The sequence below is a fragment of the Tachysurus fulvidraco genome, chromosome 6 (genome assembly GCF_022655615.1).
Source record: "Tachysurus fulvidraco isolate hzauxx_2018 chromosome 6, HZAU_PFXX_2.0, whole genome shotgun sequence".
Classification (NCBI taxonomy): domain Eukaryota; kingdom Metazoa; phylum Chordata; class Actinopteri; order Siluriformes; family Bagridae; genus Tachysurus; species Tachysurus fulvidraco.
Window position 1 is genome coordinate 18,813,395 of NC_062523.1, and position 25,602 is coordinate 18,838,996.

The 25,602-nt window shown below is 37.0% G+C and overlaps 1 protein-coding gene across 1 annotated transcript in view; it reads left to right on the forward strand.

Annotated features, from left to right (window-relative positions):
* The first annotated feature begins 2,134 nt into the window (after window positions 1-2,134).
* gli2a (GLI family zinc finger 2a) overlaps window positions 2,135-25,602 on the forward strand; it is a 56,461-nt gene continuing 32,993 nt past the window's right edge. Inside the window, exons 1-2 of the mRNA XM_027164633.2 lie at window positions 2,135-2,418; window positions 12,838-12,969. Of these exons, the coding sequence (XP_027020434.1) occupies window positions 12,855-12,969 (115 nt within the window). The 5' untranslated portion in view covers window positions 2,135-2,418; window positions 12,838-12,854. The remainder of the gene's footprint in view (window positions 2,419-12,837; window positions 12,970-25,602) is intronic.

Here is a 25,602-nt window from a genome sequence, read left to right on the forward strand (position 1 = left end):
ACGGAAAAATATACTAAAGTAGACTTGTTTCCAAACCACACCTATACAATCCCATTGCCTTTCGAGTGAGAGTGACATTTTGTCTCCTTTCCTTCTATCCATGGAGAAGACCAACATGCTCATTAACATTCCTGCCTTAGGGCATGCTGGCACAGGAACAAGGCGGTCTGGGTGTAAGAATCCGTCATTCACAACCCAGGCAGTCCAACAGACTCATGGGCTCAACTTGCTCAAGATCACTCAAGCATAATTCACCAAACAAGTGACTCGATATATTCCCCAAAGCTTGACCAGGCCGTGTGCATTCATAATCAAAATGACACAACAATGTTGAGTTTAGTGTTTTGCTGACAAAAACATCCTTGAAGTAATTTGGAGCTAAATCAGATGTTGCAGAGGTTTGGGAAATTAGGATTGCTGCTGCCTTGGCAACAGTGTGGGGATCAGTAGTCAGTCCTGTTATGACGAGGCACTCAAGCGGACATACACACAGCAGTGAGGGAGAATAAAGGGCAGACACTTTCCAGCCAGCTTCTAAAGAACTTTTTCACTTTAAAGAGTGCTTTATAACATGAAGACGCCCCATCTTTGCACGACAGTGATTAGCTCATAGTATTCATTGCATGTGTGTGTGTGTGTGTGTGTGTGTGTGTGTGTGTGTGTGTGTGTGTGTGTGTGTGTGTGTGTGTGTGTGTGTGTGTGTGTGTGTGTATGTGTGTGTTTTACATCATTCAGTCTTAGAACTATAGGCTATATGTGTTGATGTGTGCAACCTTTAGGTTAGCTATCATAACAATCTCAAATTCTGCTGTAATATAAATAAAGTAAAATCCTCAGTGTTGGAGACTTACAGAATATTTATATAACTACATATGTACATTGTAAAGACTGTAAAAACAATGTGTGCTATGGTGTACTGGACTAGTGACCTTTGGGTCAAACATCGGGCATGAGTTGGATGGGAGTCAAGTCAAGAGTCAAGGAGCTTTTATTGTCATTTCAACTATGTATTTCTCCAGGACCGCGGTGCTACATAGAACAATGCAGAGCTAAGAAATTAAGGAAATTAATCTTAACCACATGCGTAAAGTGCATCTGTGCAACCTAGTGCAAACCACAACCCTGACCAGAATGGTTACTGAAGATGAATGAATGAATGAATAAATGAATTCTGGTATAAAAAGTCTAATTCTGGTTCAGTATGAAAAAATGAACATACATAGGCACTTTAATAACTCATGCTTAATAAATCCTGTCCGTTCTATGAATTATCAGTTCTTTAACATGTTTGCTGAACCAATTAACATATAAAATCTTAGTTTACGTTTCTGCTACATGCCTATGTATTCAGTCGTCCATACGTATAGAAGAAAAGCTTCAGAAATGTACAGATAATACACAATATACACTTCTGGGAAATATTTATGTGAAGATCAGAGGGTTGGTGCACATTATCCAGGGAAAGCTTAAGGCAGTAAATATCCTAAGGCAATTTATATATTACACACATTCTGTTCTTTATAAGGTATGATACTATAATGGAAATAATAATGTGTAATAGCAAGATAGGAGTTTTTTAAACCCAATTTAGCCGTAGAAGTTGTGGTAGGAGGTAATGGTTACGTCATAACTTACTTTAGAAGCTCATTTTTCATAATAAGTTTAAAAAAGAACAAGCCGGGAGTGCAAACAGCATGCAGTGTTTTCTTTTACAGTTGTGCTCGGATTGCACTGCAGTGTGATGAAACTAATAGAATCAAACCCGAAACTGTAAATAAAGAGACTATTAGCCCGTTAGCCACTGTAAGTGAAGCGTTTCGGTTATATTTTAGCTCACAAAACCGCATAAATATTCCATTTCGGTCCTTTTTTCGACCTTGTAAACGTGTAAAAAGGCGTATAAGACTACTTTGTACTGCAAAGAGTCGCATTATAAAGTGTTTTGATAGTAATATGTGTCTGGAGCGTGAAAGCGCGAGTGGCTAAAAGGGGCTGATATATGGATGGGGGAGAAAGAAAGGGGAGGGCAAGTCTGGAAACAACTCCAACATCTTAGAGCAGCGCAGAGGAGCAGAAAAGTTTTTAACGTAGCAAGTTTAGGAGGACGAAGCACACACACACAGAGAGAGAGAGAGAGAGAGAGAGAGAGAGAGAGAGAGAGAGAGAGAGAGAGAGAGAGAGAGAGAGAGAGAGAGAGAGAGCATCTTTTTACAGGCAAGCTGTTTAAAACTTGCGCGATGTGCGTAAAGGACTGCAGAAGTTTACCGCTGCGTGGAGACGCATGAGGATCGAGCTGAAGAAGCGCTCTGTTCTCTGCCTTCAACATTTAACAAGATGAGGTGGATTTTCATTTCATTTGAACCTGCGATCTGCTTCTGATCCGATTTAAGTTCAAGCAAACTTCGTCCGCGAAGCGAGGTGAGGCTCAACTTTTCTTCTCTAACTCGATTGCACTTAACACGTCTAGAAAAGTAACACAGTGAAGTTGGGTTTCTTGCGCAACTTTCTTTTCGGCCACTTTGTAAAACATGCAGATGTTGTTCAGATCTACGAATATACGAATAACACATCTGTACGTTATGGGACCTGCTGGAATGCTGTTCCGTCACAACTGATACTGCATATTGCAGCTCTCTGCGTCTCTTTGTCCTTGTCAGTGGTTGTTGATTTATTTAATATTACCGTGCAACACAATGGTAGATACATTCCATAGCATTATAAATCTAAAATAAAAACGAACAACCTGTTATTATAGACACATGGCTTCTACATGCACCAAGTTTGTTCTTGAGCTTGCAATTGTTGTTGCATTATTACTTTGCAAAAGACATATTTCTCTGTAAATGGATCTTTATTTGAGATAAAATTCCCAATTTTTAAGTGAAAGCAATACACTGAATGTGGGTATGTGTGTTTGGTGGTGTGTTGCGTGTGTTAAATTTAATGTGATGCCAAGTTGAGACCATTAGCATAAGAAGAAAGGTCTTAGTGAATTTGCTATTGTGTGGAATGAGGAGTTCCAACAGTCAGAGACAGAGCGAATGAAAGGGTGTAAAGAAATGATGGGCTATTCAGATTATTCAGCCCCGCTTGGTCTCTGGTCATGAGCCTCTGAGACGTGGGACGGCTGCATCACTTTCATGTCTTAGGCCTGCTTTTCTGTGCATTACTTTAAGACTCTCTCGCTCCTTCTCTCTTTGGTGTGTAAAATTTAATGAACACAGTAAAAGGGAACCTTAGAAAACAAACATGAATGCGATCCACTAGGCAGTATGAGAGGAGGTGTAGAAAATGCAAGTGACAGCTTAGTGAAAAGTCTCGCTACTGAAGTGCAGAACTTCACTTTATGTGCACAAAGCAAACAAGAAAAGGTAATGTCTTTAGATCATGTATATTGCACTAACTTATTTCATCCAATAGTTTAAGTAGTGTACTTCTTTTGCCGTTTGGTGTAGCCTGACAATGTTCTCCTCTAACTAACCTCACTTGCTAAAAATGTTGGGATGTATTTGATTACAAAAAAACAGAGGAAAAAATATTTGAGTCATGTTGTTTTTAAATCTGATATGTTTTATTTTGATGTTATCCAAGTTTTCTAGTTTTTTTTTTGTTTTGTTTTTTTTGGTGTTTTTCCTAGTAGTCCTCTATTAATGTACATTTATTTTGGATTGCTTTAGTAGAATTACTTTGAAAAAGGTGACTTTCAAAGATCTATTTAAAGTGACCTTAGTTTTTTCCACAGGTCACCAGTATAAAGAACACAAGCAGTTAGCATTGTTCAGCTGAAATTTAAAACAGTAATGACATAATACGGTTTTCAGAAAGCTGTAATATATATATATATATATATATATATATATATATATATATATATATATATATATATATATATATATACCTGTCATAGTACAGGTTCTAGGATTTTTTCATAGGGCCACAAAGGGTACAAATGCATTAACATAATGGGACAGATGAGGTTATACATTTATGATGGGCTAGTACAAATTTGAAAAGAAAAAAAAGCAAGGCTTCTAAGCATTATAAAATAGATAATAAAGAAACATGCACATAAATAAATAAAACCAGTAAAATATATAAAGCAGACATATAATTGCATTTTATTATGTGTTTGCCTGCCAATTTTGCTTATTACCTTTAGTGTTAAACAAGAAAGGATATTCTAAATATAATTACTACATAAGGTGTAATATAGTAAGCATAAAAAAAAACAATTAAAAAAATGAATGTGTAATACAATTTAAAATAGTATTTTTCTTTAAATATCAACACATTTAAAAGCTTTGAAATTTAAAGCTAATTAGGATTTAAGTTTGTTCATCACCAACATTTTCTCTCTGTTATGTCTGTTCCTTAAGCATTTTGGGTACTTTGCCTGCAAAGCTTGGCAAAGTGAAATAAACTTTGTTTTCATTTCCTGTTTGTGTCTATAAAGGATTTTATAATGCAAATGTGAAAATGAAAATGCAGAGGTATTGGAGTGTAATTGCATGTAAATAATATGAGTATTTAAAAATGGATTAATCAGACAAAAAACAGCTTGCTTCTTTCTGAGAAATGGTGTCAAGTTTCTGTTCCTGTAACATATTGGATTCTGATCATCAGCCCCATGTCCTTTTCAAACCTAGCTAAAAGTGTAATCTCTGCCTATTATGAGTTTCTATCACTGTCCAATCATATTTTAAGGAGGGGTGTCCATGAGCTCAAAGAGTCCTTGTGTCTAGGACAATGTTAGTGTCAGATCTCAAATCTGTTAGCTGAAACTGAGGAGTAGCTGAAGTACACTTGTATCTTCATGTGAATTGATGGGACCTCAAGTGATCAGCAAAACAGCAGTGTTTCATTCAAATCTGCAATGTTCTTAGTGGAGAGTTCAGGGATGCTGGCGTGTTAAGGAAACTGAGGAGTGTGAAGAGTATTAACCCCTTACATTTCTTTATGCTCTCAAAGAGTAGACTTTTTAGCTCCTAAGCACCGATCATTAGGCCACAGGACAATTCCAGCATTTTAGTGACCGCTCAGAGGCCCTTCTAGACATCTGCTGCATTCTCACATGAGTAGATGGGGTTAATTCAGACTACATCACCTCCAGTTTTCAGTGCTATGAAAGATTCTTCATACTTTTTAACCCAATCTTGTTTTCTTCTTCCTTCAATATTTTAACAAAAAGTGTTATTTAATATAAATGTTTTTATTTAAAACATAGTTTTTATTAATTTTATTGTTACATTAAATGTTGTGAATGTTTATAAGTAAAGTTCCTTTACTTATAACAGCTATAAACAATTGTTATAAATTGTCATCTCCTCACCAGGATCTCTTTTTTCTCATGGTAGAAAAAGAGGAACGACTCTGACTGTTAAAAAGTGTTCTGACACTGGAGGCTCCTTCCATCATTGTTAAATAAGGACACCTTAAAAACCAGCCTACCATATATATGGTTATATATTTTTCTTTTTATTATTTAACTTATGATTGAATTTAGTCTGATATTATGTGGTATGTGCACCATACATTTTACAACTGCAGCCGATATTACTATAAAAAATATAGTTTTGTGACCTATTCCATTTGAGAATTAAATATTACTGAGGTATAAATGAATTTATCATATGGCAACAGAACATAGTATATGTGTCTAAAGCTTGTTGAAAAAAATATAATATAAATGTAGGTGGAGACAAGTTTACATTAGTCAGAATATAAAAAATTTGTAAAAAATAAATATATTTCGCATTTTTGTAGTTTATTGAATAAATCTGTCTGAAAAAAGATTTTCTTTTGACGTACATATTTCTTTCTCTCTTCCTTGAATTCTTTAATACTCTGGTCCCCACGGTATAAAACAGCAGATGAAATCACACTTAACATTTTTTATATAATCTGGCATATCAAAGAATGCTCTCTACGCAAATTTTCTGTGTCTGTTCCCAAACCACACATCCACCTGTGATTCATACGAAGACCAGGCAGTGTGTGTGTGGAGGATGGATTGATTTCATTACATGACCAAGAGTAAACACTATATTTTACCAAAATAATATGTCTTTTTGAGTAATTGAGAGAAATGCTTTGAAGAGTAGCTTATTTTTAAACTATGAGAACAGACATTCATATAGTTAATCTTGGGTTGACAAACTTTTGAATGAGGTAATGCATGAGCACTGCATTTGCTCAACTTCTGACTCACTAAGGAGAGTGATGAGGATATATTTGAAGGTCCAGTGAACTTTTAGCACCATATATAATTATGTGGCATAATTTATGGTGTGTGAAAAATATGTATTTTGATTCCTTAAAGGCTGTGTATTATAAAGTACCAAACATATGGACCAGGTCATATGTACAGAATAAATTATTCCTATATATTTATTCCAAGGCTAAGTATAACAACATGATGCTCTTTTTCACCTGGACAAGACTAAACAGCATTCTGGGATGAGAGGATCATCATAATGGTCATGGTGACACCTTAATGACCAGCATGTTGCCTCGCTGATTTTTTTCCCCTCTCACCAAAATGGACTCAAACAATGGCACACTGTTCCACGTGATTGTTGCCAGTGTTAATCTGATGCAGAAGCCTATTCTGAAATGCACAGAGCCCTTGGGCAGATTGGTAAAACCTTCTTAAGGGAAATCTTCTGATTTTGCTTCCAAGACAGGATTATTGGAAGTGCAGCAGACAACGTAAGCCAGTTGTGATTTAATGGGTGGCCTCCCATAGCCCAAACCTGACTCACCAGGAATGAAGTGGGAGGATGGATCTCCCCATTATATTCCAAAGGATGAGCAGGAGCATCTAAGAGGAGTGTTGGACTCCTGCCAGCCCACAGACTCCTCTTCAGCCACAGAAGATGAGTTGTACGTGTTGAGCAGGGAGAAGCCATGTGGTAGTCTTTAGCAATCAGACCATTCCACTCCTTGACACATATCCACTCCCTCTTATGGCCTTTCACTGAACGCTGTGCTGGACTCTTGCCGGGCTAAGGATGTTCACTAAGGAATCCATTCATTATGCCCAGTAATATCAAGATCTTCTGCTATCCTGTCATCATTTGTCAACACCTAGTGTAACTAAATTACAAGCTTTTTACAGTATGTACAGCAATCCTCTCTGAGAAGTATCTCTGTCAAGGGTTTAGGGATTAGGAAAAGAGCCACATGGTGAAGTTAACACACTTTTCATGCTTCAGGGTACTGAACTGGACACCTTCTTAGAGCAGCTGGCTTGTAGGTGATCTGATCAAAGACTATCCTGGCATAGGGGTGTCAAACAACTGGTATATTTCTACCCCCACACATATGGCATTAGACTGCACAGACCCTCTTTTCCTGTTCCCAGCTGACACACTGCTGACTCAAAACTCAGACAGATGGATGTCTCACTCTGAGTGGTAAATTACACTCACCCATGGTGACAGTGTTGATAAATCTTCAGAATGCAATCTGACATCCTGAGCTAGGTTAATTGACTAGTGTTAGTGAAAGATGAGCTTTAAGTCCTTTTGATATAAATGATCAGTTTATGTAGTTTTGCATGTAATCTGCCTTGTTAACTATTCCACTAAAGCTTTGTTAATTCACTTAATTATTTTATCCCAAATTCATGGTGGAAACTAGAGCTTATGTCAGAATAACAATCATATAGGCCATGTTTGCGCACCAGTCCATCATATCCTGTCAGGTTTTGGAAGAGATGTTTTTCACACTTATTTTCAACTTTGATTATTTATTAGCTAACTGTAACATTGACTATATTTCCAAAGACAAGCCAAAAACACCTGAAGACTTGTTATAAATAAAGGAATTGTTTTAATTGGTGGAAAAGGTTTGACAAAATCAAGACAAAAACAGTTGCTATTTCCAGGTTTATTTTCTTTCCTATTCCACAGCATAGACCACTATAAATGTCAGAATGAGTGGTTGTGACTTTTATGAAATTGATTAAAGAATATTAAACCTTGTCTGACACTATATTCCTGACTATATTTTGGTTTCATGGTTGGGATTCATAATGTTAAGCCTATATTTACCCATATTTATGGTGGTACACAATTATGTTAATAAGAGTGGTTGAGGATGACAGGAATGACAGCTGAGGTTGTGACAGGAAAGTGCTAACAACACCACTTGGTTTTAGTGATCCAAGCAAATGGTGCTGAGAGGAAACAAATTCCTTCATGAGCTTTGTAATCTGACAATCAACAGCTGTGACTTCAGAGTTTCACACAGCATTATCATCAGTGAGCTTCACTTTATTTTGAAACTTTATGTTCATAGCATAAAGATAATTCATGATGATTTCATTAACACCTTAAACACATATCTTTGTTTCTCCTGCAGCCACTGCAGCGAAGTATTACTGCTCATGCTTACGTGTAGGCTGTGAAGCTAACATCTGTTTTAGATTGAAGGGGCACATAGAGCTCAACCACAGGATATTGCATTTTATGTGGGTCTAGTGGGGGAAGGGCAGAATCATCCTTTCGACACTGGTTGTCTTTTGACCTTTTTTTTTATTATTTGTTTAGTTTTTTTTCCCCCTCAGAGGTCAGTAATATTACAGATGGATTCCAAATGCTAACTCATCAAAGCTTGCTTGTGCAAAAAGGATTTATGCATGTTCTGTTAGCATGTAGCACATCTGTCTTTAATAAGCTTTCATATCTACCTTTGTCTTGCTCTATTTGATGAAAACCTTTTTTTTTTTGGTTATGTGATCTCAAGTAGCAGGTCTACTGTCTTTGAAATGCATTGCTGGACTGTTACTGCAGCACAATGCTGAACAACTTCTAATCAGATCTACACAGTTGAATATTAATATTGCTTCTCAGCAGCCAAACTGAAGTGGAATGAAAGGAAAAAGCTAAACTGAAATCTCTAATTTGGCAGTATATTTAGTATCTCTTTTCAAGGATAGTTTGGTTGTGTCTTCTGGAATGGCATAAAATATAACTCTTTAAAACCATTATGTTGACATAATGTACAATTCCAACCACTAGTATACGGCAGGGAAAATGATGGCTAGTAAAAAGTGGATTAAATTATAGGTTTTCATGTTGTTACTGACAAGAAGAAGACCATATTGATAGACCATCCATAGTGGTTAGGACTGGCCTCAAATAAACAGAAAGGATCTCCTTTTAGTTGCAAAGGAAATAACTGTGAGTCTGTAGACTGACTCATCCGACGCAGTGCTATATAAGATGAAGAATAAGTGACAATACATTAAAAACAGTTCTCCTTAATACTTATATAAGTCAAATTATCTGGTGTGGTATCTTTGAATGATTTGTAATTAATGTCTGTATAGAATGCTTGCAAGTCTCTTAAAACAAAGCCTAGGTTGGTTTAATATTTTAAGAATTAGAAAATTTAAATAAACTTAAATTTTCACTTTAACTGAAAAGATACTAAATTGTCTTCTAAGCTCTGAATCAATATAGTAAATTACTTAAAAACTGAACATTTTAGGGTCAATAAGCTTAAATTCTTTTTCCGTATTCATCACTTTCTGCATGCCTGGCTACAGGTTAAGGATCAGGAGACAGCGGTAAAATCCACATTAAAAGAATTTTTAATATGAAAGCAACAGATCAAAAAATGTAAAGTTGAAAGATGCTCTGAAGATGTTAAAAATAAGTTCACCTAAGTACACTATCAGAGTAGGCAATCATATATAAATAAAGTTATTAACCCTTTATTTTGATGTTATTAACCATATATTCTAATCAGTTTCCAACTAAATAGTGGGCATGGAACTTCAACACAAAAATGTGAAAATATCTCTTCTGTTCAGAACAAAACCAAAAGGGAAAGGTTTAATTTTTTTCTGACCACTGGTTTGGAAACAACTAGAAGAAAACTTAGAATTGTAACACATAGTTGCAGACAATATTAACCATATTTTCTTTAGGCATTCCATAGGATTCCATGTTAACAGCTCAACAAAGAATAGTCTTTGTCTGAAAATGGTTTAATGACAGGAAACTTCAGTTAGCTTGACCTGCTTTTAGGGTCATTGACTTTTTAGAGGAAATATGATGCACCAGTGTAACCATCATGTAGAAAAGATATCAGGACATTAAAAGATGAAACAGTTCAAGTTATGAATTTGCTCTAATATGTGCATTGCACTGATAGCTGGTGAGAAGAAGAAGCTGGAATGAAGCTGCAAAGCAAAACTGACTGCACATTGCTGAGAGTTCTCTGTGCTGGAATACTCAGAAAATGTACTATGCATTTATTTACCATCCATGTTTAATTAATTATTCATTCATTCATTCATTTTCTACCGCTTTATCCGAACTTCTCGGGTCACGGGGAGCCTGTGCCTATCTCAGGCGTCATCGGGCATCGAGGCAGGATACACCCTGGACGGAGTGCCAACCCATCACAGGGCACACACACACTCTCATTCACTCACACACTCACACACTACGGACAATTTTCCGAAGATGCCAATTAACCTACCATGCATGTTGGACTGGGGGAGGAAACCGGAGTACCCGGAGGAAACCCCCGAGGCACGGGGAGAACATGCAAACTCCGCACACACAAGGCGGAGGCGGGAATCGAACCCCGACCCAGAGGTGTGAGGCGAACGTGCTACCCACTAAGCCACCGTGCCCCCCTTTAATTAATTAATTAATTAATTAATGAAAAAGCAAAATATCCTAATCAAATAGTTTACATTTCCTTTGTGAAAGCTGACTCTTTAAAATCTGTTCTTATGACAAGTATTTGTGTCACTGCACAGATTGGATTATATACAGGCACCCTAAAAGAGGTTATTGATCAGGCACTTGTGGCTGAACCATGTGGTTCAGTAGCATAATGGGACTCAGATCATGGACACATGAGGATTAGCCTCCAACTCTGCAGACTTCTATAGCACTGAGACACTTGGGCCTGATCTTTTTCCCACACTGCACTTGTTATAGCAGCCATTCAGAATGTACTCTCTTTATGTTTTTCACCCTAACTACCACCTGTCACATCAGTTTCTGACACATGTAGTGTTCTATCAAATTTCAGCAGCTATGTCAAAAGGTCAGTCTCAGCCTGGTTCTTTACAGCATGACATGGGCATGTGTTGTTGGCATTTAGAAACAAATGCAAAGATTCCTAGAGTGCTATGTGTCTATTCCAGATCAGTTTAAACAGTTCATATACGTCATTTCTGGTGTCTGTTGCTTTGGAACTGTATCTGGACTTCAAATGGGAACGGGAGTTTTCATAGATTAATTTGTATCTTGTCCAATGATTCTGCTGTTGAGAGATGCATTATATGTAGAGTCCATAGAGTAGTATTCCACCGTATATTAGAGTCTATAAAAACTGACCATCAGTCACTCACTGATGTCAGAGAAATCATGAGATTAGCATTTATATATGTCCCATACTATTATAAACTCCCTAAAAGCCACAAAAACACTTTCAAAGAGGTGTCAGTGACAGAAGATGGCAAACTGTATTTTTGGGTTAGAGGAAGTGAAACAGATGTCATCCAGTTCCATCAACCCACCTCGAATCGGCTTTGCTTGGCAGTAAGATCTTTAGCTGGCATTACAGAGAGGTGAAGAATATGGTCTATGTTCTGCTGATCATATGAAAGTTTGTTTTTGCATTTTCAATTTTATAACAACACAGACTTTATGTAAGAATCATGGCTGTAAAATGTAGTCCAAATGCAGCATGATTTTAGATAAAGCTCACTCAATATGACTTTCTAAAATTGTTTCAAAGATTTACCAGACTGTCTTTTCCAGTCTGGTTGCGCTGATTAATTTATTGAACAGAATTGAATCCAAAATTTTTTTTGGAACTTATGATACATAAGCCATTTAAACAGTTCAGGGCAGTGAAGTCCACCATAAAAGTGAACAACTATTCTCATATACCATACAATTTGGATTGCTTAGCTAAGTTTTGAATTTTGCTAACAAGTGTAAATTCTTCGCACTTTTAGGTGTAATTTAATTACTGCCTTACCATCTGCAGTAGGACCTTCTTTGTTAGTCTTCATACCTCATCTTCTAAACTTGAGGATCAAAAGAATATACAGTAGTATGACTTCATTTTGCTCACTTAATTCTAATAAAGTACCAATAGTTTTTACAAAGTATTATGCATGTAATGTTCTTATTAATTTATGGATGTTCAGTACAGCACATATTAGCACACCACATGATTGTTTGACCAATTAAATCATTGAAAACATCTGTTATTTGGATATTAGCTAAAGAGTAAACACCATGGATAGTCTCAATCAGTGCTTGAAAGCTTCCAAAGAGGGACTTCTTTTCAGTCCCTGACCGCCACATGTTTGCACTGCACCACGGATAATCTTGTAGGTTTCGCGAAGTTAAACAAGCGGCACGCTGCCAAGTCATCTGCTCTCAGCATGCCGTATGAGTGCAGCATTGACAGAGATCCGGGGCAAAGCCTTTTGTTTAGGTTTTTTATAAATCACTATGCTGTATCTTTTTAGTTTGGTTATAAAGAATTTACAGTAGACTATTTAATCTCTTTAAACTATAGACATTAATTGTGATTAATGAGGACGCAGGTAGTGATGAAATAATGATGCATTTCTTTTTATTTGCTTGGCCTATTATGTGTACTTATATCTTAAATCCTACTGCACAACACATTTGTTAGTCATTCCATTCTTTTTGTTTTCTTCTTATAATAATTTTTCATATAATATGAGGCTTTTGGTTCATTATGAGCATACAAATATTCAGCGTGTTGGCAGCAGCATGGCACTGACTCTATACAATATAATTTGTTTTACATCCTTATCATCCTCAGACTGCTTTATTCTCATCATGGACTCTACAACCAGGACTGCCCAAGAGAAGAAGGAATGCAAGAGTTCAGGCCTGGATGCTAGCAGCTTCTCTGACCTTCCCAAGAAGCCCTCACCTACCACAATGCCACGAGGTGTGAAAGCTTATTGAAAAATACTACATTTCACCAGAAAAGCTTAACTACTCGTTATCAATATTAAGTAAGAGAACTGTCTTAAATGATATGCTCAGATGATGTTCACCTTCAGATGAGCCAGACACATGCATGAAATTGTAAGTAGGAGATGATCAAATGTTTTAAAGGTTACTTCAAGGATAGATATCAATTTTAATGAAACCAGTCCAACAAAGCTGGTCTAAAACAGCCTCTCAATTGTATAAAAAGGACAATTCTATGAAGGACTTTGACAAAAGTTTGCACACAACTATTAGCTTGGTACGGTGGAAGAAACTGTTTTAATGTAGCAGTAAGCAGATACTGACTCATGACTCATTCCAAAAGTTTTGTCAATTTAACACTTGACTCAATGGTCAAAAAGAGAGAATAAAGCATTAGGGAAAAAGTAGCACATGTTTAAAAGATGTCAGTGAATGTGTGATGAAAAACCAGACTAACGAGTTTGAAAGACCTTGTTCTTGCCCCCAGAGGATAAATCTTATAAATTACTCAAGCATCTGGTGAAAGACGGGTCCACACTGTCCATCAGAGTGCTCTGACAAACATGAGAATGGCAAAAGACCTTTGATATGCTAATGGCCTTTTCATATTTTTGTATTTTACTGTTTAATGAAGGGTTTGGTGGCCTGCCATAGGAAGGCAATGATCATTAATTGTTAAGGAAGCTGATGAAAATAGGACATTGCTTTACAAGCTCGTCATAGCCAACAAAGACACGTATGAATATTGTAAACACTTTTAACTGGATTATTGAATCATTGACTTTGAGTTACTAAACCGTTGATGGAAAATTTGTATGATGTAGTGCAAGAAGCAGAGTTGAACAATTTTAAATGATAATGGAAATCTGCACCAGTTGGAAATTGAAGGAATGGCTTCTGGAGATTAGTTAATGCACTACAGAAGCACTATTGGTACTTGGATTGGTTTATTTTGCCAATTCACTGAGAGGTAACACTGATAATACTAATTAATACAATTTAATGGGTGGTTGATGACCTGCCAAAGAACACTGATGGAATAATAATGATAATATTATTTTATTAACCTAAACCAGTACGTCTCTGTTTTATAAATATATATTTTTGAATTATTCCAGAAAAGCAGCATGAGACATAGTATAAAATAAATGAAACTTTTTAAATAGTTTTATCGTTGATTTTTCTGGCATTAACTTTTATTAACAACCAGGATGCCAGCCCTGTAAGATATATGCAATAGAATTTGGTTGGCAAGTGTTACAATGCACAACAAAATACCTACCTGCTGTTAGTATTACAACAATACGGTAAGTCATAAGAAATTAATACAAAAATAAATAAATAAACAAAACTGCTCACCATCTACATTTCTGTTCATTTAATCAGAAACATATAATGATATATTAAATATACATATAAATAATAACAAATCTTAATGTTGGGATGGATATTACTTGCTTTCAATAACTGCATAAAACCCACTGACTTCACCAAACTGTTGTATTCTTTTGTGATGCTTTTTTAGGCTTGTACCACAACTTCTTCCAGATGTTGTTAGTCTTAGTCTTAGTTTCTCCCTTCAGTCTCCTCTTCAGGGTGGGATATGCTGTTCAGTTGGGTCTGGTGATTGACTTGGCCAGTCTAAAACCTTCCATTGTCTTCCCCAGATGAACTCCTGTGTTGTAATGGCAGTGTATTTTGGGTCACTGTCTTGCTGCATAATGAAGTTCCTCCCAATTACATTGATGCATTTCTCTGTAAATTGATAGACAGAATGATTCTTTAGACTTCTGAATTCATTCTTCTGTTACCATCATGAGTTACATCATCAATAAAGATTAGTGAGTCTGTTCCAGAAGCAGCCATGCAAGCCCAAGCCATGACAATACCTCCACTGTGCTTGACCGATGAGCTCGTAAGTTTTGGATCATGAACAGATTCTTTCTTTCTCCACACTTTGGCCTTTCGGATGCTTTGGTAGCGGTTAATCTTGGTTCCAGAACTTTTGTGGCTCATTACTGTATTTCTTTCCAAATTCCATTTTGGCTTTCAGATCCTTACTGATGATGAGTAGATTACATCTTGTGGTATGGCCTCTATATTTCTTCTTTGAAAAGATAAATTGGTTGACACATTCACCCCTGCCCTTGGAGGTTGTTGGAGATGTCACTGACTAGTCTTTTTGACAATGTATCTGTCATCAACTGCTGTTGTTTTCCTTGACTGACCTGTTTGTTGTCTGGCTGTTGGTACAGCAGTGTCTTTCATTTTCAGGACATTTATAATTGTTACATTCTCTGTGCCCAGTACTTCTACAATAGCTTTGATTAATCTTCCCGTTTTTTTCCAGCATAAAAATGGCTTGATTTTCTCCCATAGACATCTATTGAATCTTCAGCTGTGCACTCCCCATGCTTCAGTCTCACAGACTATATTCTTTGGCAGAGGTACTTAGGTTTTAAGTTACATTTAGCTCAAAATTTTGCTCTTTTCCAGACTTTTAGGTGTCAGGGCATGTGTGTTTTTAATAAATCAGTACCTGCATTTCTTCTGATGCTCCACATTTAGTAATTTTTGACTATAGCCAGTATGCTCTCAAAGGCAGAAGTTAGAAAGGTACAGGTGAAGTCAAAGTGGTGGTTGCAGAGGTAGTCTCCAAAGGATTGTTTCACATCATGCCACATTCCCTGACACTAGATTAAATCAAATTTCAGTGATGTAATATTAGTGTTTCACTGTGTAAACTCTCACATTTTTGGTTGGGTTTGCTGTAGGATGGCATAATATCCAAAGAGTAATATACAAAAATAAATAGTTCTGAGCTGGCATGGAGATCTATGCTGGTGTTCAGTAGAATGGCTATGTGTATTGGTTGTGGCATTTGCTGCCTTCTAGTGCTTTGATATACGAGGGCATCCTGGTGAGTGTCTGAGAGGTTATTGGGGGATGGCAGGGGCAGAGGGCACTCTGTTCAGCCATGCGGCAAGTGGCCCCGGGGATGGGGGAATGCACTAAGGGTCAGGCCACTGGTAGAGAAAAATGTGGCTTAAAAAAGCTGCTCTATCCGTAGCCCACTCTAAAGGGACAGCCACTAATCTTCCTGAGAAAGGGATTTATGCTCTGTTTTTTCCGTTCTTCTCTTTCTTTAAATGAGGCCCTTCCACAACTGTGATTCCTTAGCTCTGTGAAAAGCAGTCTTTTACAGGTTTAGCCTTTTAAATCAAGATCGATTCTACCCTTCAGGTTTTGAGTCTCATGTTTGTCATCAGTATGAAAAGACAACACTTACACATTGCTGCTTTAACATCACTTTATATTTTTCCCACTCATTAAAGTGATGTTGGCCTTTAAAATCATGGCTCTTCAATTTTGCACCTCAGTCATTAAAATGCAATCTGATGGTTGGTCTGAAACAAAAATATTATACAAATAATGTTAATCTATGTTTGTCGTATTCTCATTTCTACATTTTATAAATTTGTGTGAATTAGAATCAACATTAAAATAAATAGATATTTAGATGACTAATATCAGGTATCTGATTTTTTTTGCTGAAGAAATGAATACTTGAATACAATCCTATTGTCCATAATAACACCCGAATTGAGCACCATGACATACACAAAAAATTAATTGTTTCATCTTGGTATTGGCTTGAAAGAGTCAGAAATAACAAATCATATACAGTGGTCTGTGTGTATCAATACTGTCTCTCCTAATGGCCGATATCTGAGAAGACTTGGTGGGAAATTACAGGAAGGCCTATTGACTCAGGCCACTTTTCTCTTCCTGTCAGAGGTACAGCTGCCCGCTATCTGGAACTGACTGTTTTCTTCGACAGGACAGATACATTTTCAGAGTCTGAAATACTCTTATTTTAAAGGCACTAGCTGTATTTTTCTCCTAAAGTGTAAGGTGACCCAAGAATATACATTATTTATAGCAGTGGCTTTCATCCATTTTTGCCGTAAAGCCTTTGTGACTGTAATAAATGCACGGGGTGCTGGGTTAGTGTGTCAGCCGAACTTTTGTTATCAAAGAAACCAGTGATTGAATATTACTTGTGCCCTCTGTTCACTTTGTTTTTCGGTGAACAGTGGCCCAGTAAACAATTCAGCGAAGGGGATTTGCATAGATATGAATTCATGTGGCTTTTATGCATAAACTGTTAACTTGATTTCCTTCCAAGTTGCCCCTCCTCTCCTCATCTTAAATTTCATTTGGGTGAATGGCTAGCACATAAAAAGGATTTAAAGATTAGATATGGAAAATAAATTATGTCTTTTTTGTTTAGTTGGTTGTTGTTTTTTTTGTTTGTATGTTTGTTTCTTTCTTTTGATGAGGAAGGATATAGAGTTTACTTGCTAGTCAAAAGAATTTGAACAAGAGGTTTGGGATTATTCTGTTACTGTCTTTAAAACTAGAGGAAAGTTCGAGTGTAGTTGTGGCTTATATAGAAAATGGGGTGGGTTTGGGAAGTCCTCATCATTTTCCCTTAGAGTTTTCTTGACTCAGGTCTCATGGGTTTTGGGGGATTTTTTCCAACATTTTGATGTTGGAACTTAAACTTGTGTGGCAGATATCCAAGATTAAAATAAGTGGAAATAATGAATAATAAATTTGTACAGCTAACTTTTAACTTCTAAAGAATAGTGCAGTGCTTTAAAACATACTACTAAAAAGCTTCTGACAAAAAAAAAGTTTACAGATTACAGAATAGAAGAACCCACTCTGATTTGAGACACTTTGTTGTAATAATATTCACACAAGTTTGAGTGCTTACAGAGATACAACTAAACTCCCAGGAAGATATAATACATAAATTACTTTGAAATGAAAGTATATCTCTGTGATATTATTTTAATGCCAGAAGGCTCTGCTGCTGCTTCAAAGCCTCTAGTTAAAAGTCAAAATGAGGGCGCTTTAGGCAATGTCTGCACACATAAATCTCTCCATACTGGAGAAGTCCACACACAGGGTCCAAAGACAACATGTTACATTCCAAGCCATTTACAAGCAGTGGGAGAGGAGTTGGGAGCAATATATGGATGCTTTAGGGGATTAGACAGCTCCCCCCTTTCATTCCTGCTTCATTTCTCCCACTCCTTTTTTCTTCCGCTCATTTTTAAAGGCATGCCATTCCCAGCATGCATGGTTTAATCCAACCATCAGACTCACTGATAGTCCCTTCCTGTTTTCTCTTTTCTGTATGGATTCACCATCCTCGTGTTCTCTTCTACCAGGTGTACTGATGGCAGTCTTCTGCACACAGTGTGACTTCTGCTTGCCTTATAATGCAGTATTGCAATCTGATGGTAGTTTTGTTGGGAATGGGGCATAATAATCAACTGAAGAGTTAAAAAGAAAAGAAGAATGTGTGGGAGTTGGACAATCAACTGTCCTTTTCCTCTCATTTTGCTAATGTGTCTCGCTCATGTCGATTCCTTCTCTACAACATTAGAAGAATTCGGCCATTTTTGTCCACACAGGCTGCTCAGGTACTTGTTTAGACTCTTGTCATCTCAAGACTGGATAACTGCAATGCAGTGCTGGCAGGTCTACCTATGAACGCAATTTGTCCTCTGCAAATGATCCAAAATGCAGCTGCCCGGCTTGTTTTCAACCTGCCTAAGATCTCGCATACCACCCCACTGCTGCGATCCCTCCACTGGCTTCCGGTAGCTGCACGCATCAGATTCAAAACACTGATGCTGGCCTACAAAGCCAAAAATGGACCAGCTCCCTCTTACCTCAAAGACCTTACCACTCCTTGCACTGCACCCCACACCCTCCGATCTACCAGCACTGCTCGACTGGTTCCACCATCTCTCAGGGTAAGAGGCAAGTATACTACAAGACTCTTTTCTGTTCTGGCACCAAGGTGGTGGAATAAACTTCCCCTAGTGTTCCGGACAGCTGAGTCACTGGCTATTTTCAAACGATGATTGAAGACCTACTTATTCATGTAACACTTCAACAAGCACTTCTTTCCCTGTTTGTTGCATAAAAAAATTAAATGTTTTAATCTCATGATATCTTAAGTATGAAACCTAGTGAACCAGAGTTTATGTATCCAATGATAGAGACTTATGCACTTCTGTACATCTGGATAAGGGCGTCTGCCAAATGCTGTGAATGTAAATGTAAATGTGTCAGTAGACTACTTCCACCAGCTAGTGTACAGGTAAGGCACTGAAAGATGTGTTGTCTTCAATGTAAAGGCACATCTGTGCTCACCATAATGAAAACATGCTGTCAGCCAGTACCCACATCTCTGCTCTGAGCCAGGCCAGCAGATCAGTTAAGCGTGACATGAAAAACATGTCTGAAATCATCTAAGTGGAAAGAAAATACATACTACTGAGCTTTTTTTTATATACATATAACATGGTTGACCACAACAAATTGCACAAAATTTTAGATATGTGAATTTAGATGGAATTTTGTCTCATATTATAAGCCATAACCAATGAACACACCCATAAGCCAAATTAGACACAGTTGCACATTCCAAAAAAGACACCTGCAGGTCAAACAATGCTTGAAAAACAGTCCTGCATTTTGAAAGGTTTTAGCTACAACAAAATGAAGAAGAAGACACTGTTTGTCATTTATACATTGCACCACAGTGAAGTTCTTGTATGTACATATCACAGCTTATAGGGAAGTTGGGACACAAGAACAGTTAAGGGCTATGCTCAAGGGCCCAGCAGTGGCAGCTTGTCAGTGTTGGGTCTTTGGGCTTTGAACCACTGACATTCTGATTAATAAGCAAGATCCTTAACCAATTAGCTTCCACTGCCACCAGAATGGCATGAGTGGTTCATAAGTTCAGATTGAGGGCGTTTTTTTTTAAAGACTGATGACAAAAATTGTTACAGCATGTATTTCTTGATTTTTCACTTTTAGTTACATTAATTTCACAAAATGGAATCTAGCTGTATTGTATTAAACATATCACATATTAGATATTTTGATACTAAATAAAAAATATTTGATTTGATGAAAGAAAATACCACTTTTAATGAGTCCCACAAGACTTTGGAACATGTGTAATGTCATGCGTTAAAAACAAGTCCAGGACAGTCTGAAAGCACTGGTCATTACTGTACATGCTCCAAAGCCCCAATGGTTTATAGAAAAGTGTGTGACCAGCAAAATAAACAGCAAGGGATGACTGTGTAAACAGAGGAATCCCTCAACTAATGGTGGACAGACAGTCACCTTGGAACACGAGGAGGTTTAGTCATTTAGCCAAATAATGAGTGTAAGTGAATGGTTCTGTTATTGCACTAGGCCACGCATGGCCTTCCACTGTGTATTTTACAACGTGGTAAAGTGACCTCGCAAGATGTGTGTGTTGTGCTTAGTAGTGCATTGTGGTTTCTGAAAATTAAGGCTTGTTTTTCATGGAGATGAGGTCAAAGCCCTAGAGAAACTGAGATTTGTTTGGACAGAAGAGAGTTGGTGTATTTTGGCATTCTGTGTCCAGAGACGCACGTCTCTTTTAGAACTCATGTCTGCATTTATGCTGATACACCCTCTAATTTTATGCCCAGTGGAAGTGTACAGTATGTCCATCGTGGCTTTTCAGAAAGGAAAGCATGAGCATTTACTCATACATTGCCCCTGACAGCAGCACATTTAACCTCGCAGGTACAGGCTGTGGTTTGCTATGAATATACAACATTCAGCTGTGGACAGCAAAATAGCTAATAAAAATAGCATAAATGAAAGATGCTAATAATACTACATTCTGTGTGTGTCTGTGTGTAGTGTAGTGTCACAAGTCCTCATTACTCTTGTCTTTATTGGTGTTTGGTCAGTGAAAGTGTGAGGTGGCCAAGCACTGACATCCCTGGAGTCTTTGCAATGACAAGCAATGTCTAATAGAATTAGAAATCTTTCTAATAATATTTTTATATTATTCTAAATAATATTTGGCCTTAAGGAAATTATTAAAATAATTTTTATTCTGTTTCTTTTATTCTTTCAAAATTATGGTTCAAGCACTTTCGTCATGACAGGGTGCAAATCTATGCAAATGTACAGTTGTATCCCAGGTAATTTTCCATAATGTAAACTATGCATTCTTGGCTTAGGCTTCAAAGAGTAGCAAGGTCAGCACACCACACCAGCAGATACAGACTTGATCCTAGCTATCATGTTCATCCAAGGCCTGCACCTTTCAGTATGGTGAGGATCTAGGGAGGATCTTATCTTATCCCAGACTCAGACGATGGCATGAAACCAATGAAATAAACAAGCCTTATTCGTGACATGCTGTGGCATGGAGTGACATACCCATCATCATAAGCACAAGAAAACTGCTGTATGTCTCATGTCCTTCACTGATACTAGGCCTGAATCATGTCTGCTGACAATCATAGTGACATGATGATCACTTTAGATCACTTTAGCTCTTTCGAGTTAATTGACTCTGCTTTATGAACACGTGCATATTTGACATCATACTGTACATATATACAAAATGTTGGTTCTGGCACAAAACAGGTCAAGTCTCTGGGGAGAAATCCCCTACTAATCCTTCTTATTCAAGACAGTTGTGTTCTATGAAAGGATCATGCTTGCTCTAAAATTCCCACGACACACTAGGGGATATTTCAAAGGAGATGGGGGAAGCAGATGTACATATTACACTCAAAGACTTCTTTTAGCTTTGGAGAAAAACATTAACTGGCTAATGTGGAGAGCTTAGTTGTTTGGTAGCAACATTTTATAGTATCATAAAGTATTATTGAATATCTCTAAACAATTGCCATCCATGTAAACTTAACCAAACTGATTATTAACTAGATGTAATTCATTATTTACTTCAAATTTGGATTTGTCTGCAGTTGCTTCGTGTTCTTTTGTTTCTATAGAATACCAAACTGTTTGATAACTACCATTTCCAGTGTTTGGTTTATCTTTTTTCTTTTAGTATCATGCAAATTTTTACATGTGTATAATAAAGTAGTCTCTATTGTTGATTACTATGGAAATATAGCTTGCCCTCTGTAGTTAGCAGCCAGGTTGAAGCCAGCCATTAACTCATCCAGCTGCTAATGCTCAGCAGCTGAGGCAACACTGGGTTTTAGAGTCATTGGGTGGAAACAAGTAGAACATCTGTATTCTTCTACCACACCCACGCATTGAAAGAGGTCAGAGTTATCCATCTGAAGCCTCAAGCTTTAGTAGCTTCGGGTATAAAAACAACCTTGAAAAAATGAGGTTGAAGGCAGCTAAATGAGGTAAGGGAATACCTTAATAAGATCTTTGTTCAAGATCATCAAATGATTCTTTTTTATATATTTGTTGAGGCAAATTAAGTCTTCTTATATGACTAAACCGAGTCTTGTTGCTAATCAAAAAATAGTACATTTAGTGCAGTTTAGTCAACTCCCAACTTTGTCCTCCCCACCCCCACCGGAACTAATTTTTCCCCAGGCTTTTCCCTCTGTTTTCCTGCTGTTTGGTTGGAGTACTCTCTGTATTCATTAGCTAAAGATGCCTGGGCAGCAGCCAAAAAACGTTCTGCTTCAGGTAAGATTTTCTTCCATCAGGGCGGGCCTCACCCTGCTGGTAGAGACACAGAGGCGTCTGGGCCCAGAGGGAGTCATCCCAGGCCTGCCAAAAGCAGGCAAAGTAAAAAAAAGTGCATATTTTCACCCACACGAAAAAACACCTAACAAGCCAGTAGATTTTAACTTACTGCTCTTAGGGCTTGTGCACTTACAATAACAAGACTTTTATAAATAAATAAGATAATAATAATAAATAAATAAAATAACATAAATAATAAGACTTTTACTCTGCTAACTCTGCTCAGCTACCAAATGACTCCACAGAAAGGAGGGACATTGACTGAGAAGTTGTCATTGATCAACTGAATTGTTATGTTGAATCTGAAAGCAAATATGCTTTGTCTTATTTGATTTGGTAGCCCTAATGCTGTATATAGTATTCCAAAGCCGTGTGGTTGCCAAACAGAGATCTACTTTCACTGTTTTGATTTTGCCATACATTTTGTTGACAAATAGATTTTTGCAGGAGCCTCAATTGGTTTAAAGTGGCTCAGTGTATTCCAGTGGAATATAACTTTGCAAGCAAAGGAAATTCTTTCAGACACCTTAGTTCATTTTCTGGTGTATTGCTAAGAAGATCTTATATAAATGTTTTTATATTTTTAGTTTTGTGAATCCTAAATGCTTTTGAGTATCCACAACACTGCCAGGATTTAAAGGGTCAAAGCATTCAAAGCAAAGCAGTAAGTTTATGTATTTGTCATTTATGGATAATCTTTAGTCATTGAAATGTTTTTGCAGTGGGCATAACCTAGCTGTGGAAATGCATATTTCATCATAAATAGTTCTTGTGTTAGTCTGCATTTGTTCAGCTCAGGTTTGACACTTCAGGCAAATTTGACATGACAGCTTGTCAAATGCAGTGAGACAGTAAAATTGCCATGTAATTCCTAATGAAAATGTACTTAGACAGAAGAAATAATATGAGCTTGACAACCTTCATGTTAGGCACAGCACGCATAATAGATCTTGTGACAGCAATGACTATGACTGCAATGAAGCAGACTGTTCAAACCTTAAAATGTTTACCCCAAACCTTACACCGAAGAAGGTTTCAAAACAAACAATTATACATACTTTTTATACATACTTTACATAATGTGAAGGTTGGTAGAATAAGATAATTAAAGTCTGAGAGAAGCCTATAATGTATTTTACATAAACAAACTTCCTACATGACTTTAATTTGACCTTGATAAAATATTACATGTCCTTATTACCACCACATCCCATGTGTTGTAATAATGATGAAGACCCCTGAATTATGTTCATGTTTTACTCCAAGCAGTATATGAGTGCATATAAGATCATATAGTAATTTTAAGTTGTTCTGTCAAAATCTGAACTGCCAGAATAATAAATTGTCTTTCAATTTGAATGCAGAATTATTTATAAGACATTGAATATCACAGATTTTATTATCATTTGTTCATAGACAAGACAAGCAACATACATTTTCATCGACTGTTTATCTTTGCAATAACTCAAATTCACCACATAAGTAAAACTAAAATAGGCACACACTTCCATCATTATTGCAGCTCCTTGTTCAATTTTGGGAAGCAAAGTAGTTCAACAAATGGCACCACATGATACCAATTACCATCAAGGATAATAAGCTGAACCCGGGCACATCTGTGGCACATGTGTATCTTCATCCTGGAAATGGCGATAAATAAATTCCACTGAGTTAAATTTCACTGAGCTTTAAGATTATTTTCAAGGAAACTACAATTGCTTTTTTATCAGATTGTAGCAACATCTTGCCCTGCATAACCCTATGTTGTTCCTATCAGGGAGGTAAAAAGACCAGATGGTTGTTTATCGTTCTATGTGTATCAACTCTAATTTACATTTGATAGACTATCCTACAGCATATTATTATTATAGCTAAATATCTATTAGCATATATTTCAATTCTAATGTTGCAGCATTAGCACATACACTTTAATAACACAACTAAATGAATGCTGAATAGTACTAAATAAAAAAAAAATTGGTGTTTTAGAAAGATAAAATTTCATCTAGTCATTATAAGAAACATAAAACCTATAACCCTGTTGGATATCCATTAAAACATCTCATTAAGAGGAACCTCAGAACACTAATAGTTATTTACACATAGGCCTGCAGGCAAACTGATATAATCTGGGGGTCCGTAATGCTTAAATTATTTTCTAGATATATCACAAGCACTAAGAAAAGGTTTTCAGGAGCTCTAGAAATATTAGCTGTTTGTCTGGGAACTAACAATTCTATAATTTTAAAATCAGCCTCAGACACTCCAGCCACCGGATCTGGAATGTCCGATAACCTTTGTACACTTTTCTGTCTCTTGAAAGTCGAATCAGGCTCTCCACACATCTATGTATACTCACTTTTGTGGCCATTTCAAAAACACCACGATTCAGAGATTTTCTGAGGAAGACCTGGTCATCGGACTTAAGAAGAAGTTAATGTATCGACTGCATGAAAATGTCTGTGGTTGGTCATTAGCCATGGCAATTAATTGTACCTCTTTCTGTGAAAGTAGATGGTCTTTGATGCATTTATCAACAGAACATATTAGACTCTACAGGATTGGTTTGGAAATAATCTACTTTTCTGTGATCTCACATATTTCCTTTTACTGAGTTATCAGTGACCCTTTTATAACTACAGAACATCCAGTAAAAGACTTATCTGAGCATGGAAAAGTGGCAGACAAACTGTTGTTATCTATTCCAACTTCTGCAGTAGATGCTCACCAGGCCGAGATACATGTTCCATTCTGAAAGCTAAGGGTACATACTTCCCTGTGACAGTCATTCTGCTTTAGAATACGTTTTGCTGCCATTAATGGCCTAATTACCAAATTAAAGTGTCTAAAGTGATGTCTGTATAATTTGTGCTAATGACCCTCCTCTTAACTGAGACAGATCATTGTAGAATTCTTCCTCACTGTCAGCCTGCAACTATTCAACCAGAAGAGCTCTCAGTCTCCACCTGTTTCAGACATTCTCATCACACAGCTTTTATGT